This window comes from Peromyscus leucopus, chromosome 8a (assembly GCF_004664715.2).
Source record: "Peromyscus leucopus breed LL Stock chromosome 8a, UCI_PerLeu_2.1, whole genome shotgun sequence".
Lineage (NCBI taxonomy): Eukaryota > Metazoa > Chordata > Mammalia > Rodentia > Cricetidae > Peromyscus > Peromyscus leucopus.
Genome location: NC_051085.1, coordinates 5,108,124 through 5,122,114, shown reverse-complemented (window position 1 = coordinate 5,122,114; position 13,991 = coordinate 5,108,124). Strand labels below are relative to the sequence as shown.

Below are 13,991 nucleotides of genomic sequence, written 5' to 3'. Positions count from 1 at the left end.
ATCAAAAAAGCACACAGGAATCACAGTTATTTCCTAACCTGCTTCAGGTTCTGTGGAAAGGGTGAGCTATATTACTCCTTCATTTATGTGGATGTGCTCTAACATGCAAGGCAGAGTGTGCCATCAGTTAACAGGATAGTGTTCATGCATCCAGGCAAGCACTCTATCAGCTGAGCTACGGCTTTATCCCACTACTGTATGCCAATGGCTTTCCACATTCCTCTGTGTTTCATGGCTATTGTTTTCCTGTCTCAACCGCATCTTATTATTTAAATAGGCAAGCAAGTAAAGGTGCTACAAAGCCAACACACATACATTCTTCCTACATTTCAGACTAAATTCATCAACAAGGAATGCTCAAAGTATTTTATGAGACTAGCTACCAAAAGTGAATAAAAATTTCCAAAACTATAGACATGCCTAGACTTATGTATAAGATCATCTTCTGGCTTTGTTGTATTGAATATGTGGTTTGATTAGCTCAGATGACAGATACTGTTTGAGAGGCACTACCATCTTTCTCACACAGTTGATAACCTGAGTCGATCTGGAAAGAGGACTCAGTGATTAAGAACATTTGCTGCTCTTGCAGGGGACCTGGGTTCAATTCCCAGCACCCACAAGGCAGCTCACAACCACAGTAACTCCAGTTTTCTAGGGTCCAGTGTCTTCTTCTGGCCTTTACAGGCACTGGTACATGGTACACAGATACACATGCAGGCAAAACACCCATACATCTAACATTTTAAAAAGAACAGAGTGACAAGGAATTTCTGCAAATTAATAACGAGAGAATGGGCACCTGAAGAAAGAGATGGCGAACAGAAACCCCAAATGACAAGCACAGGAGACCAAGCCACTAACAGTGAGATGTAAATCAACCCCTTCCATCAAGCTGACAGTCATGGACAGTGGGAGGGAGGAGCTGTCGATCAGCCAGGGCACTGTCTGCATGGCTTTGTCAGCACAGAGTGAGGCGCTGGTCTGCCCTTGAAATGCAGCACTTCCACCCTGGATAGCCCGGGGACCCTGTCCCACACAGCAGTACTTCTGCCCTGGATAGCCCAGGGACCCTGTCCCACACAGCAGTACTTCCGCTCTGGAGAGCCTGGGGACCCTGTCCCCCACATGTCCCCAGGGATTCAGGAAGCAGTGGTGGCAGACTATGAGACAGTTGCAGTCAATAAACCAGATGTGTAGGCAACAAAATGGACAGCTCTTCAAAAATGGTAACATGAATGTCTGAGTAATGTGCGTGAGAACTATAGCATAATGTTGACATAAGATTAAAAGTTACACATACGCACTTTACAAGAAGACTCAAGCTGCGTCTGTAAGACAGAAGCATGCTAAAAAGGGAAAGGAATAGAAACAGGAGTTAGGGAAAAGAAAGAAGTGGGGAAAAGACCGGAGAGGGCCCTGCAGCTCCCGGATGGCTGCTGTGGGGGTGAATAAATAGACGTCCTGAGCAAGACGTCAGAGAAAGAGCCAATAAGAGACCTGCTTTTAATGGACATAAAAAGCACAAAAGCCGGGGGTAAAGAGATGGCTCAGTAGCGAAGGGCACTGCTGCTCTTCCAGAGTTCGGTTCCCAGCACCCATTTCTGGTGGCCCCAGCCTCCTGAACTCTACCGGGGATTAGATGCCTGCTTCCAGCCTCTGAGGGCACCTGCACACACATGTGCATGCACACACGCACATGCTCATGCACACACACACACACAAGCATACATTTAAATAAAAATAGATATTTTCTTGTTTAGAAAAGGAACGAAATCTGCAGGATAGAAAGCTCCGGTCTAGTGCAGCTTTAATCTGAGTGGTTCCAGCTGCTCCCTTCCCGGCTTTAACTGCCAGGCCGTGAACAGTGCATCCTGTGCCCCTATGTCCATACTCACCACATCTATAAAGCGGAGAGACTTCAAGGTTGCTCCAGGCAGGCATCCCATTGCCGAGAGACAAGGATAATGGCCTTCTTCCAGCACATACTGATTACCGGAGAAATTTTCTCCCTCGTAAGCAACCCAGCTAGAACAGGAACAAACACACGGTATGAAATTTCAGTAACTCCACTTAAGAAATCTCATTTTTATGCCGGGCCTGGATCTCTGCAAAGTCGAGACCAGCCTGGTGTACATTGCCAGTTCCACGACCGTCAAAGCTACATAGTGAGACCCTGGCTCGCAATAAATAAATGAATGAATGAAAGAAAATAAATCTGATTTTTAAAGGTGCCTGCTATAAAATAAGCGTAAAGCTTCTACCTGATTTTTCTTTTTTAAAAAAAATCTGGATATATTTGCTGAATTTCATCTTGTGGCAATTTAACGTGCCAAAGTTGGTTAACTTTCTGAATGGGAATGGAGGTGGCTTTATTTGTTTGTTTGTTTGTTTTATTTTTTATTTATGTTTTTGCTTTCCCACCTCCCACCCTTCCTCTGGGCTCCCACCCTGTGTCACTGCAAGCCTAAGAGTTCCCCTCCCTATCTAAAGACCCTTTCGTCAGTCTTAGGGCTTCCTTTTTTTCTCTCCTGGGGCTTCAACTCAGGTCCCATACATGCTGGGGCGCGCTCCTCCACTGATCCGCGCTCCTCCACTGATCCGCACCCCCGCCCTTTTGTGTACAGGGTCTCACTGAGTTTCCTGGCTGTCTTGAACTTACTATGTAACCCAGGCAGGCCCCTGAACCTGGGATGCTCCTGCCTCAGTCTCCCAAACAGCTGGGATTAAAGTCCTGAAGCAGGTCCAGCTCTGGTTTTCCGAAAACTTCCTTCCATATATGCTTTCCTTGCTCCGAGTGCCTGCACCCTGGGCCAGGAGCCCGTGAACCACGCTCCCTAAAGGTGTTGATGCTTTTATATCAGAATCTAGCAGATGCTCAGTGAGGATGGACTGCATATTGGATACTGGCCTCTTGCTCAAGACACAGCAGAAGCAAAACAGTCCCTGCTCTCTTGAAGTCACTCCAGCAAGCTGAGACAGGATAAACAATAAAAAGTTCACGTGTCTGGCAGTAGGAAACAAGGCGGGAGAGAAGAGGACTGGCGTGGGGTGGGTGCGTGAGCCAAGAAACTGACATCTCCCGGTCACGTGGTCTGCATTTGACACAAAGTCCGTGCTCTTTCACTGTGCGGGACCGAACCACACAGACCGTAATATTAAAGGCCCCATCGCACTGTTATTAGGCTTAATTCCCCTGGCCTCTTTACAGAGGGCTCCAAGGGCTTCCTCGGTTTCTCCATTCCTATGAAGCCTTTATAAGATGATTGCTTTCAGCACAGCACCTTGAGTTCACCGCCTCCATTCCCCCTCCCCCCAGTCCCCCACCCAGCCCTCCCCCGACCCGCAGCCTCATCTGTGTTTCTTATGAATCCATCGAACTCTGCCCTTGCCCACAGGGAGTCAGGTCCTCCCCTCCCCTAGTTCAGGCTGGCTCCGCTTCTGCCAGCACTAGCCCTCTCCGTCAGGGTGTGGCCCTTCACCTGCCTGCCCAGAGTGCCTGCCCTACTCTTGTCTTCCTGTAAAAGAGATCTGCCTCGGGAGTCCCGCCCCTTTCACAGCCGCTGGAGCAGGCACAGAACATAAACTGCTCTGAATCCTCCCGAGTGCTGAGCTCATCTGTTTCGCCAGCCTATGCTGGCATGCACGTCCTCTGACCTCTGAACCCAGAGGCTGCAAAGCAAGCTTCCCAACCAGTGTGGGGGTTTCAGAGCACCAACCACCTACAAGAGTCAGGGAAGACTTGCAAACTGTGGCTTCTCTACCCTAATGATCGGTCTCCGCCCCTTGCTGTGGCTTACCTGCCTCCCAGAACTCTGCAAGACTTAGTCAAAAACGAATCATCAATGTGGTTTATTGTCTCTTCAAAACTTTGACTTTGGCCTTGGAACTGTGGTTCTGAAAACAAGTGAATCTTTAAAAAAAGAAAAGAGAAACACAAAATTATTTTCCTAATCATGTTCAGGATTTTTTAAAATTTATTTCTTTTTATGTGTATGAGTATTTTGCTTGAATATATGTGTCTTTGCACTACATGTATGACTGGTTCCTATAGAGGCCAGAAGAGGGTGTCAGGTCCCCTGGGACTGTAGTTAAGACAGTTGTGAGCTGCCATGTGGGTGCTGGGCATCGAACCTTTGGAAAACCAGCCACTGCTCTTAACCTCTGAGACATTCTCCAACCCCTTAGCTCAGTTTTTTAAATGATGCCTCAGATCTGACCTGCTAACTCTTGTCACAGTAAGCTGGTATGAGTTCTATAAATCCTTAACTTTCTACTTGTTTACCAGTGGTCAGTTAGGAACAGGTTGGCTGTACCATTCATGAGTATTTGATTTAGAGGCATCAAAGGCAGTAGAACAACAGAGGCAACTTTCTAAAGAGCACCCTCTTGTTAAAAGCAATGTTAAAGGCGTGTTAACGATTTATTGTGGCCAAAAGCAATTGTTCATCCTTCTAACACTAGCAATAGACTAGATTTGGAATCATGCGGTCTTGCTTCCCTCCTCCTCTGGGGATGATACTTGCTGACTTTTTAGAATCACTATATGCCAATAAAAGAGGCTCCAGTGGCGTTTGTGTCTCTGTAATTATAGGTGTCCGGCCATCTGCATTAAAACAGTGTGACAATGAGGTGGACCTGAGAGTCGGCAATGCAATGCGAAGGCTTGGGGAGGCCATATAAAGTGTTGTCTACCGCAGACACAGCACATGTGAGTTCATTTTATAATGTGCCAAGAGAACCATGTGCTATTACCTGGAATGTTTACTTATGTAGATTCATGAAACTGACTCGGTGGAATGAAATTAAATCCAGCATTTTATAATAAAAGTTATGGGAAATATTTAGACATGGGTCAGTGCCATTGATTAAGCGCTACTGTTAATGTTTTCAGACTTAAGAATGGGTAAAATTAACAAAATGTCCCATACATTTGGCATTTACACTCACTTTTTCAATGGAAAATGGACGGCCCCTAGTTATAGAATTTTTTTTTAAGTTAGTTACCTGATTTCGTCTCCTTGGACCAGTGAAAGAATCCTAAACATTTTTTTAAAAGGAGAGAGAGAGAGAAAAAAAAAAAACAGATTACTAAAGGAGTCATGGTCAAAACTTTTTTTCCTACTTGAGCAATTACTGTTAAAATTTATCCCAGAATACCTTCTGTGGCAGTCATTACACATGAAGGGAAGCCAGACTGAATTAATAATCCCGTATGCATGAACTCCTTACCAAGCATATGGGTTGAACAGAAGAGATCTTACAATTTTTGCCTCCCCAATCCTCAAAACTGGTGTACAGGCCTTTATCCAGAACATACTGCTCTCCTGTGAAGTCGGGGTTCTCATAGGCCACCCATCTACAGAAACGAAACCACGGTTAGAGTTCGTAGTACATGTTCATAGATAGAAACTGCCTCACACATCAGAAAACTGTTTTGCTGATCAGATGCCAGATTTTTTTTCTGGTTCTTTATTAATATTTAGGGACTGATTGCTTTGTCTATCACAAAAGAATGCCTATGCAGACTTTCTGGTGTTCCTAAATACCAAATTCCTATGCCTCAGGAAAGCACCAATGAGAATAATTTTGTGCTATATTTTTTTTTTCTAGTTTCAGACCAATGAAATACAGCAGATTTTAAAGAGTCTGGTTCCTTTTTTCTTCTTCTTTTTATTCTTTTATAAAAACTGTTTTTCAACATTGAAAGATTTCTGCAGATAAATCTTAACAGGAAGCTCTGTCTCATATGTAACAAACCACAATGACTAATAAAAAGCTGAAAAAAAGAAAAGCACTTACATTTTTTTCAAACAGTATTTGCAACTTCGCACAGCTATAGAAAACCAGACTGGAACAGTCCCCAGGGGTGCCAAGGACAAATCTCTTTATGTTTACATGTTAACTTGGCAGTGATCTCAGAAAGGCGGATTCAGTCAAACCAAGTAACTGACGCTGCTTCCTGTGCAAAGGGGATGTCCTTGAAGAGGAAGAGGTTTTCTAATTCTGTTCCACTCAACAGATACTCAGTGTAGTCCTCAGTTAATTGTTCTAACGTTCCACTCACAGCCTGAAGGGCACACGCTATGTTCAGAACTTTCCAAGCTGCTTGCAGATCTTTTACATCACATTCACCTAAGGGGGTGCTGGCATGCCCAATTCAGACAGGAAAGTTGCTCCACTTACTCAGCAAACATTGACCGCCCATCGGCCACACGTCAGAAACCAGACTGATTTGAAGACTATACAGATGGACAAAGACAGAACCCCTGTCCTTGAAGTTGGCAGATAGAGGAACATCATAAATAACTATCTGTTGTGACACATTCGGGATGGGAGGTGACTGATCCAAGGTGACACAATCGTTAATGGCCAGAACGGGAGTGAGCCTGAGGCTGACAAGGCTCTTTGTGACCTGCCCGCCATGTTCTAGTAAAACCTCTATGCCTGTACCACGACCGAAACAGATTCACAGTTCACTATGTGAGGGCTCAATTTAAACAGAAATATGTCTACAGTTATCCCTTTGAGATGAACAACCCCCCAGGAGAAAAAAAAAAAAAACACTACAGAAACTCAGTGGTCAGGAGGACCTCGATAGCTAACATCCAAGAGCTCACCTCTGGCCATTTGAATGCAGAAACTGAGCCCCAGTCTCTCTCAGAAAATAAGCTCCAATCCCCATCTCAAAACTACATCAGCAGTTTTTCAAACCTCTACATCCCCACTGTGAGGTGAGGAGTTTGGAGAGCTGGTCTCTCAGTGGTCCTGACAGTAACTTTCAGGAATGCTGAAGCGGGTCCCTTGCCATTGATGAGGACCCTGTGCTGAGCGGGAGAGGCCACTCATTTATCTACAGTATCTCCTCCACACACACACATCTCAGGTTAGCCTGTGGGTAGGGAGCCACGGCACTGGAAGAGAGCGCCAGCTCCAGCCACGGCTGCCTCTTCATAAGGTAAGCCACAAAAACCAGAACTTGAGCACGGGTCGTATCCCAGAAAGCTGTGGCAGGACTCTGAGATTGTGGCAGTTCTGAGCACCAAAGACTTTGGGTCTTTTGGTTTGACTTCGAGGCGGGAAGTCACCACTGAAGAGCAAATGTAGCCAGGACAGGAGGCTGAGCCCCACAGCCCTGCTGAACTAACAAGTGCCTGTGCTCACTTCCCTGTGGAATTAAATAAACAACGGCTTAGTAAACACAGGACAGTGGGCGACTCACTGACTCACTCAAATGGAAGCAAGGAAGTACATTAAGACACGCTTGACCTGAGAGGGAAGTGTTCTTCTAAGGCCTGGTTGAATCTCCCTGAATTGAGGGTCAAGAGGGAAGACACCCAAACACCCAGAGCTGAGGTTCTGTGGGATCTATGGTGCAGAGTCTACTTATCCTTGGGACTCTGAGGGAAATTCTTCAGGGGCCTTGCACGGATGGGTTCTGTGCGTCTGAGTCATTCCTGCTGTGTTTGAGGATGGGTAGCAGGAACGAGAGAGAAGCCGGTGACCCAGCAGGCTCCAGCCTGCTGGAGTAATGGCTTAGATTAGGATAGAGGACAAACCCTTCTGTGGAGGAGTGAAGGAAAAAAAAATAAAATAAGAACACTTGTTTTTATTCATTTATTTAGGTTCTGACTGTATCCCTGGCTAGCCTAGAATTTGCTATGTAGACCAGGCTAGCTTTGAACTCACAGAGATCACCCTGCCTCTGCTTTCCTGAGTGCTGAAATTAAAGGTATGGGCCACCACACTGGGCTTATTTTTAGCTAAACTCTAAAAGTGTTTTTGTTTTACTCTTTTTATTTTATTTTACACTACCATTCAGTTCTACATATCAGCCACGGGTTCCCCTATTCTCCCCCCTTCCCACTCCCTCCCCTTACCCCCAGCCCACCCTCCATTCCCACCTTCTCCAGGGCAAGTCCTCCCCCGAGGACTTCGATCAACCTGGTAGACTCAGTCCAGGCAGGTCCAGTCCCTTCCTCCCAGACTGAGCCAAGTGTCCCTGCATAAGCTCCAGGTTTCAAACAGCCAACTCATGCAATGAGCACAGGACTTGGTCCCACTGCCTAGTTGCTTCCCAAACTGATCAAGCCAATCAACTGTCTCACCTATTCAGAGGGCCTGATCCAGCTGGGGGCCCCTCAGCCTTTGGTTCATAGTTCATGTGTTTCCATTCATTTGGCTATTTTTTTTCAATAATTGAGTAAAACCGAAATTTTGTTTTACTCTTAGTGTTGAAAAGTTCACCCAACTTCCACTGCTTGGTCAGGAGCACAACACAGAATAGGAACCGTATGCAGCCGTGGACAGGAATGCTTCTGGACTCCTTAAGAACTGAAATGTGGTTCCTCAAAGGCTGAGTTGGTCTCATGAGCATCCTTCATAATGTTTCACAGCTTATGATCACGAGATTTAACATCACGTGATAGTGCCTCCAGGGTGATACAGACCAAGAGTTTCAAAAGCTTTGTTCTGTCTGGACATGGTGCCTACATCTGTAACACTCCATCATCTCCCACCCCCAGTTTCCACACCCACCCACTGCACTTTGGAGGGCCCTGAAGCAAGAAGACTGAGTTCAAGGCTAGCCTGGGCCATAGAGCAAGACTGTATCTCAAACAGTAGACAAGCAAAACAAAAAGTTGCTTCCAACTTTGAATTTTTTGATTAGAAATAAAGGAGCAAAGTAAAACTGGGTCTGGGAGTGTACAGCTTTAATCCCAGCACTCAAGAGGCAGAGGTGGGCTGATCTCCGTGAGTTTAAAGTCAACTAGATCTACATAGTGAGACCTGGTCTTCATAGAGTTCCAGGCCATCCAGGGCTACACAGTGAGACCCTTCCTCAAAAATACGTAATAAAAACACAAAAACAAAGCAAAAAATGGGTTGCTTATTTACCAGTAAAAGTAAAGCCATTAAAATAAAACCATTTTTCTTGGAAACTATTAAAAACTGAATAGGCCAGTCGCCCTCCCCGCAGCGGTGCCTCCCATGGCTGGCACCGTCCCACCTCCTCCAGGCTCGTCCCACCTCCTCCAGGCTCGTCTGCACACAGATTCGAAGCTCCCCCTGCTGTGCATTCCCAGGGTTCAATTTCTGCCTCTGGCAGCAGCGCTCCTGTTCCCTGTTCCACGTCAATGCTGTGTCCTATCTAAGGTGTAACAGACCTCAACAAGTGTTTGTCAAACAACAAACTGAATGGGAATGAAGAGGTAACTGACCTCAGTGTGTATGCGTGTGTGCGTGTGCGTGTGCGTGTGTGTGTGTGTGTGTGTGTGTGTGTGTAACCGTGCCTCCCTTCTACTTCCCCCAATACCAAACCTCACTTTCTACAAGAAAAAAAAAAAGCCTCATCCAGGAAATACAGCTAAAAATGACTAAAAATAAAACATCAAAAAGCCTAACACCCCAGTAAAGGAAACTGATTTCAAACAAGCAGGATGGGTAAACAGGTTCAGAGCACAACAACGCCCTGTACTAACAGTTAACCTACATCAACATCTACCCAGCATCCTTCACTTCCTCCACTAGGGTAGATGACTGACTGGCCTGTGACTAATGAACAAGGACTCCTGGTGAGTGTCAAAACCCACACCTGTTTCTCCAGGACTGATGCTCACTATAATTTTTTCAGACATAATTAGCTGTAAAGGCAACCTGAAATACTGCAGAGCCACAACACCATTTTCAGTGGCTTCTGCCACATGTTCAGATGACTCCTGCCTTTGGTAGATAGCCAACAATAATCATAAAATGTTAGGGCTCCAGAACAGGATGCGTGGAAGGCATTTTCTGCTAAACTGGAATCCAGAGGTCACTGATGTCATTCTGCCAAGATGGGTCACAAGCAACAGCCTACACAAGGATGTAGTGACTAACTACATAAGCATATCTACTGTAGACATGTGTCAGATATGTCAGGCTCCTGGGGGAGGCCCCAAGAAGTGTAGTAGGGCTGAGGCTAGCCTGATTCAGGTAGGCGAACACCAACCACTTCCAACAGAACCAATGTCAGCTTCTTCCATGCGTCTGTTTAATAACATTCTCACTTAGAAGGACACCACCCGGATTGTGAGAACAATTCCCTGTAACAGAAATCTGGCATCTGTCTTTCTGATGCTCCTGGGGAGAAACACACTCTAGTCATACCCATTGGGGGATTGACCCTAGGGATGAAGTTATACGGGCACAGGCACCCTTCCAGTTCAGGCATGTACCAACGATCCACACCAAGGAATCAAATTCAAACCCGGAACCTGAGCACGCAATGAGCCAGGAGAACAAAAACCACACATGGCGGAAGGCTACCCGGTGGAGAGGGCTCCCTAAGGTGAAGCCACAGAAGAAAGCCCAGAGGAGGCAAGTTCTGAAGATGCTGTTTGTTTGATCCCTAGTATCAGTCATGCCTGCAGCAAGGTATTTTTGTGTTCGAATGGTCATTGTCATTGTTACTCTTTTCAGACAGGATCCAACTACGTGACGCAGGCTGGTCTTGAACTCAATGTTTTTGCTCCCACCTCCTGAGTGCTGAGATTAAGAGTCTGTGTGTTGAATGCTGAGTAAAGGCCTGTGCCACCAGGCCTGGCACGAAACCTTCTCTAGGGCTTTTCATTTGTATAAGCCAATGAGTTCTGTTCTTATGACTCGGGCTGGCGAGCTTGATCACTCACTTGCATCTCAGAGTCATCTCTCAGGGAAGACTAGCATTGGTGTTAGTGCAAGTACTGGGGCATCATTCCAGCACGGGGGAGGCTGGGGGAGGCAGGTCCCAGGTCCAGTCACCTGCGCTACCCAGCCAGACTCTTGAAAACAAAACAACTAATTGCTAACTCTAGGTAGTCTAAACAATTGTTTTTATGTCAAAATACTAGTGAAGAAACACTACAAGGGTAGGAACTATAGGACAACCTAATGGACTTTGTTCCAACTTCAAGGTCAATGCTAGCTTGCTCTTTTTATTTGCTTCCCGTCATGAACAAATAATCTACCCATTTAGAAAAAGGGCAGCAGGTCTGCATATTTCTACCATGACACCCAAAGCCTGCTCCAAGTGGGAAAAAAAAGTTACATCATAATATTTTTAAAACAGCTATAAAAATGGCACAGCTGTAAATATCAAGTGACTGAACTAATGTTTACCTGTCAAATATTTACTGAGGACCAACTCTGTGTCATAGACTCTATTAATTTAACAGAAATCCCAGTGAAACCCAAGCTGAAACTCTCAAGTTATTTCACTTACACGCCACTTAGTACATTGATTGATTGTGTCTTCACTCCATATCCGGTCTCCTTTAAATTAGCAACAATTCCTAAGACATCAATACTGGAGCTTTTGGAGCCAAAGTTCTTTTCACTGTACATTACCATGTGAGCATTGGAAAAATCCTATTAAAAAACAAAACAAACAAAAAAAACACACATTCAGATTTAAAGGGTAGCCATTTATCATCCAAAAAAGAACACAAATGAGCCAATTGGCTTTTTTTTCACTTACACTTAATATAGGTCGTAAAGACTGAAGTTCTGCACTGTAGCCTCCCCAGTCTTTCCAGTCCCTGTATTCTCCTTCTTCTAGCAAGTACTGATGACCAGTGAAGCCACACTTCTCATAGGCAACCCAACTGCCAGAGGAAGAACATGAGCAACTTCTCAGATGCTTAAATACTTTGCCGTAGGCCAGTTTTACTGACAAATACAATTATAAAATTAGGTGTGAATTTGTGTTACCATTAAAACTGTCTAAATTTAGAGAGGATAGCATATAAGTGTGTTTTTGTAAGAATTGTTTAATATTTAAGAGAATTTGTTCAGAAAACCTAAGAAACATATTAGAGTTCTGTAAAGGAGTGTAGCTGTGTGTGTGTGTGTGTGTGTGTGTGTTGTGTGTGTGTAGTCTAATAAGAATTCAAATGAGGGGTTGGAGAGATGGCTCAGCAGTTAAGAGCACTTGCTGCTCTTGCAGAGGACCCAGGTTCGGTTCCCAGCACCTGCATGGCAGCTCACAACTGCAACTCCAGTTCCAGAGGATCTGACACCCTCTTTTAGACTCCTTAGACACTGTACGCATGTGATGCACAGACATACATGCAGGTGAAACACTCAGACACATGAAATAAAAATAAATAAATCTTTAAAAAAAGAATTAAAATGAAAAGCAGCAAGTAAAATGACAAACTTTCTTCAAACAGTAATGAAAATACAAAGTTTTCCTGTTTACAGGACAACTTTAGTATATACTCCTACAAGAAATGTGCAAGATCTATAAAATACAAAAAGATCATAAAAATAGAGAGAAAATTAATTAGTGATTCGTTAGTTTGGAACACAATATTTTAAAAATCCATTTGATCAGCCTTGCATCAGACTTCCCCACAGCATCCCTCCAGCCACTTTCAAGTCTGGTCCACAGTGGACTGAAGAGAACATGAACATTGTTGAAATTCACCAGACCCAGCTGGGGATGTAGTGTTACGACACTCAGGGGGTTCGATCCTACTCACCACCCCTCCCCACTTCCAAAATCACCATACCAGAAAGACAGCACATTTCTTGTTTCATTAGGGAAAAAAGAGAAATCCTTACCAGTTACCCAACTACTTACATGCCTCTTAGAACTTTCATAGACCCCACCGACGTGAAGGGCAGATGGTCATTTCCAGTTGTTTCTTCTGTCTCGCTTCCCTCCGTGACAAAACTACACATTTCTGTTTCCAGCTCCATACACCTTCCTTCAAAGGAAGGCTTTTCATAAATAATTACCTGCAATAGAAATGAGGTAGATACAACAATCATTTGGGAGAAGTTAAGTAGCTAAACATTGCGTCTGCCATTCAACAGCACTTACTCAGGCTAGGGGTGTGCCTCTGTGGAAGAGCACTGGCCCAGCATATGTGAGACCCTGCCCCCCACCTCCCAAGACACAGCCAGAAAACAAACAAAGAAGCTGGACATGGTGCCACAGGTCTGCAATTCCAGCACTCAGGAGGATGAGGAAGGAGGATCCCAAGTCCAAAGCCAGCCATGGGCTTCATAATAAAGACGAATTGGAATCAACAGAAACAGAGCAGCAAGAGGGCTCAGCATGTACAGGCTGAGTTCAGTCTCCCCAGACACACATGAGAGAAGGAGAGAGCTAACTCTCACCAAGTTAAGACCTTCGTATGTAACCTGTCATATGTACCAACACACACACACACACACACACACACACACACACACACACCAAACAGATGTAACTCAAAATAATAATAATAATTAATAACAGTAGCACTAAAACCTGGAATGCAAATTAAAATTTTAAACTTATTTAAATAATTATAATAGCCAGGCAGTGGTGGCTCACGCCTTTTATCCCAGCACTCGAGAGGCAGAGGCAGGCGGATCTTTGTGAGTTCGCGGCCAGCCTGGTCTACAGAGCGAGATCCAGGAAAGGCGCAAAGCTACACAGAAAAACCCTGTCTCAGAAAAAAAAAAAATTGTAATAAAAATTAAGTCCATAACAACACCTACTAACATAGTTAAACAAAAGTCATTGGGCGTCCCTTCCCCCTCCATCCACCCATAGTGTGGAACACTCCAAAGCCAAGGTTTAAGAGACACTGAAGAGCCAGAGGATTCTAAAGTTGATTTAAAAATGAAAACAAGCACGTGGTCAAAGTGTGTAGAAACAGCGACAGCAGAGGCATCTGGAGAAGGGAGAACTCGGCTCAAACACCTTCTTCTGTTGCCAGCAGCAGGCTCTGCGATCAGCAAACACACCAAGGTGATAACACAGCAGTGAGCCTTGGAGGCCGTTAGCCTCGCCAGCATGTGAGGCTGGGCAGGTCCTCGGCTGCAGCAAAGGGAGGCTCAGAGGGGAAGTCACGTTAGCGGCACATCCTTGAAGATAACAGACTAACCTCTCTTTTCCCTACTCTCTCTCTCTCTTTCTCTCTCTCTCTCTCTCTCTCTCTCTCTCTCTCTCTCTCTCTCTCTTCTTTCTCTCTTCT

General features: G+C 45.0%; 1 protein-coding gene across 1 annotated transcript in view; it reads right to left on the bottom strand.

Annotated features, from left to right (window-relative positions):
* Window positions 1-13,991, bottom strand: part of Crybg1 (crystallin beta-gamma domain containing 1) — a 189,229-nt gene that overhangs the window by 12,219 nt on the left and 163,019 nt on the right. Inside the window, 7 exon segments of the mRNA XM_028894929.2 lie at window positions 1,899-2,028; window positions 3,801-3,913; window positions 5,008-5,040; window positions 5,233-5,359; window positions 11,243-11,388; window positions 11,498-11,624; window positions 12,605-12,762. Coding sequence (XP_028750762.2) covers window positions 1,899-2,028; window positions 3,801-3,913; window positions 5,008-5,040; window positions 5,233-5,359; window positions 11,243-11,388; window positions 11,498-11,624; window positions 12,605-12,762 — 834 coding nt within the window.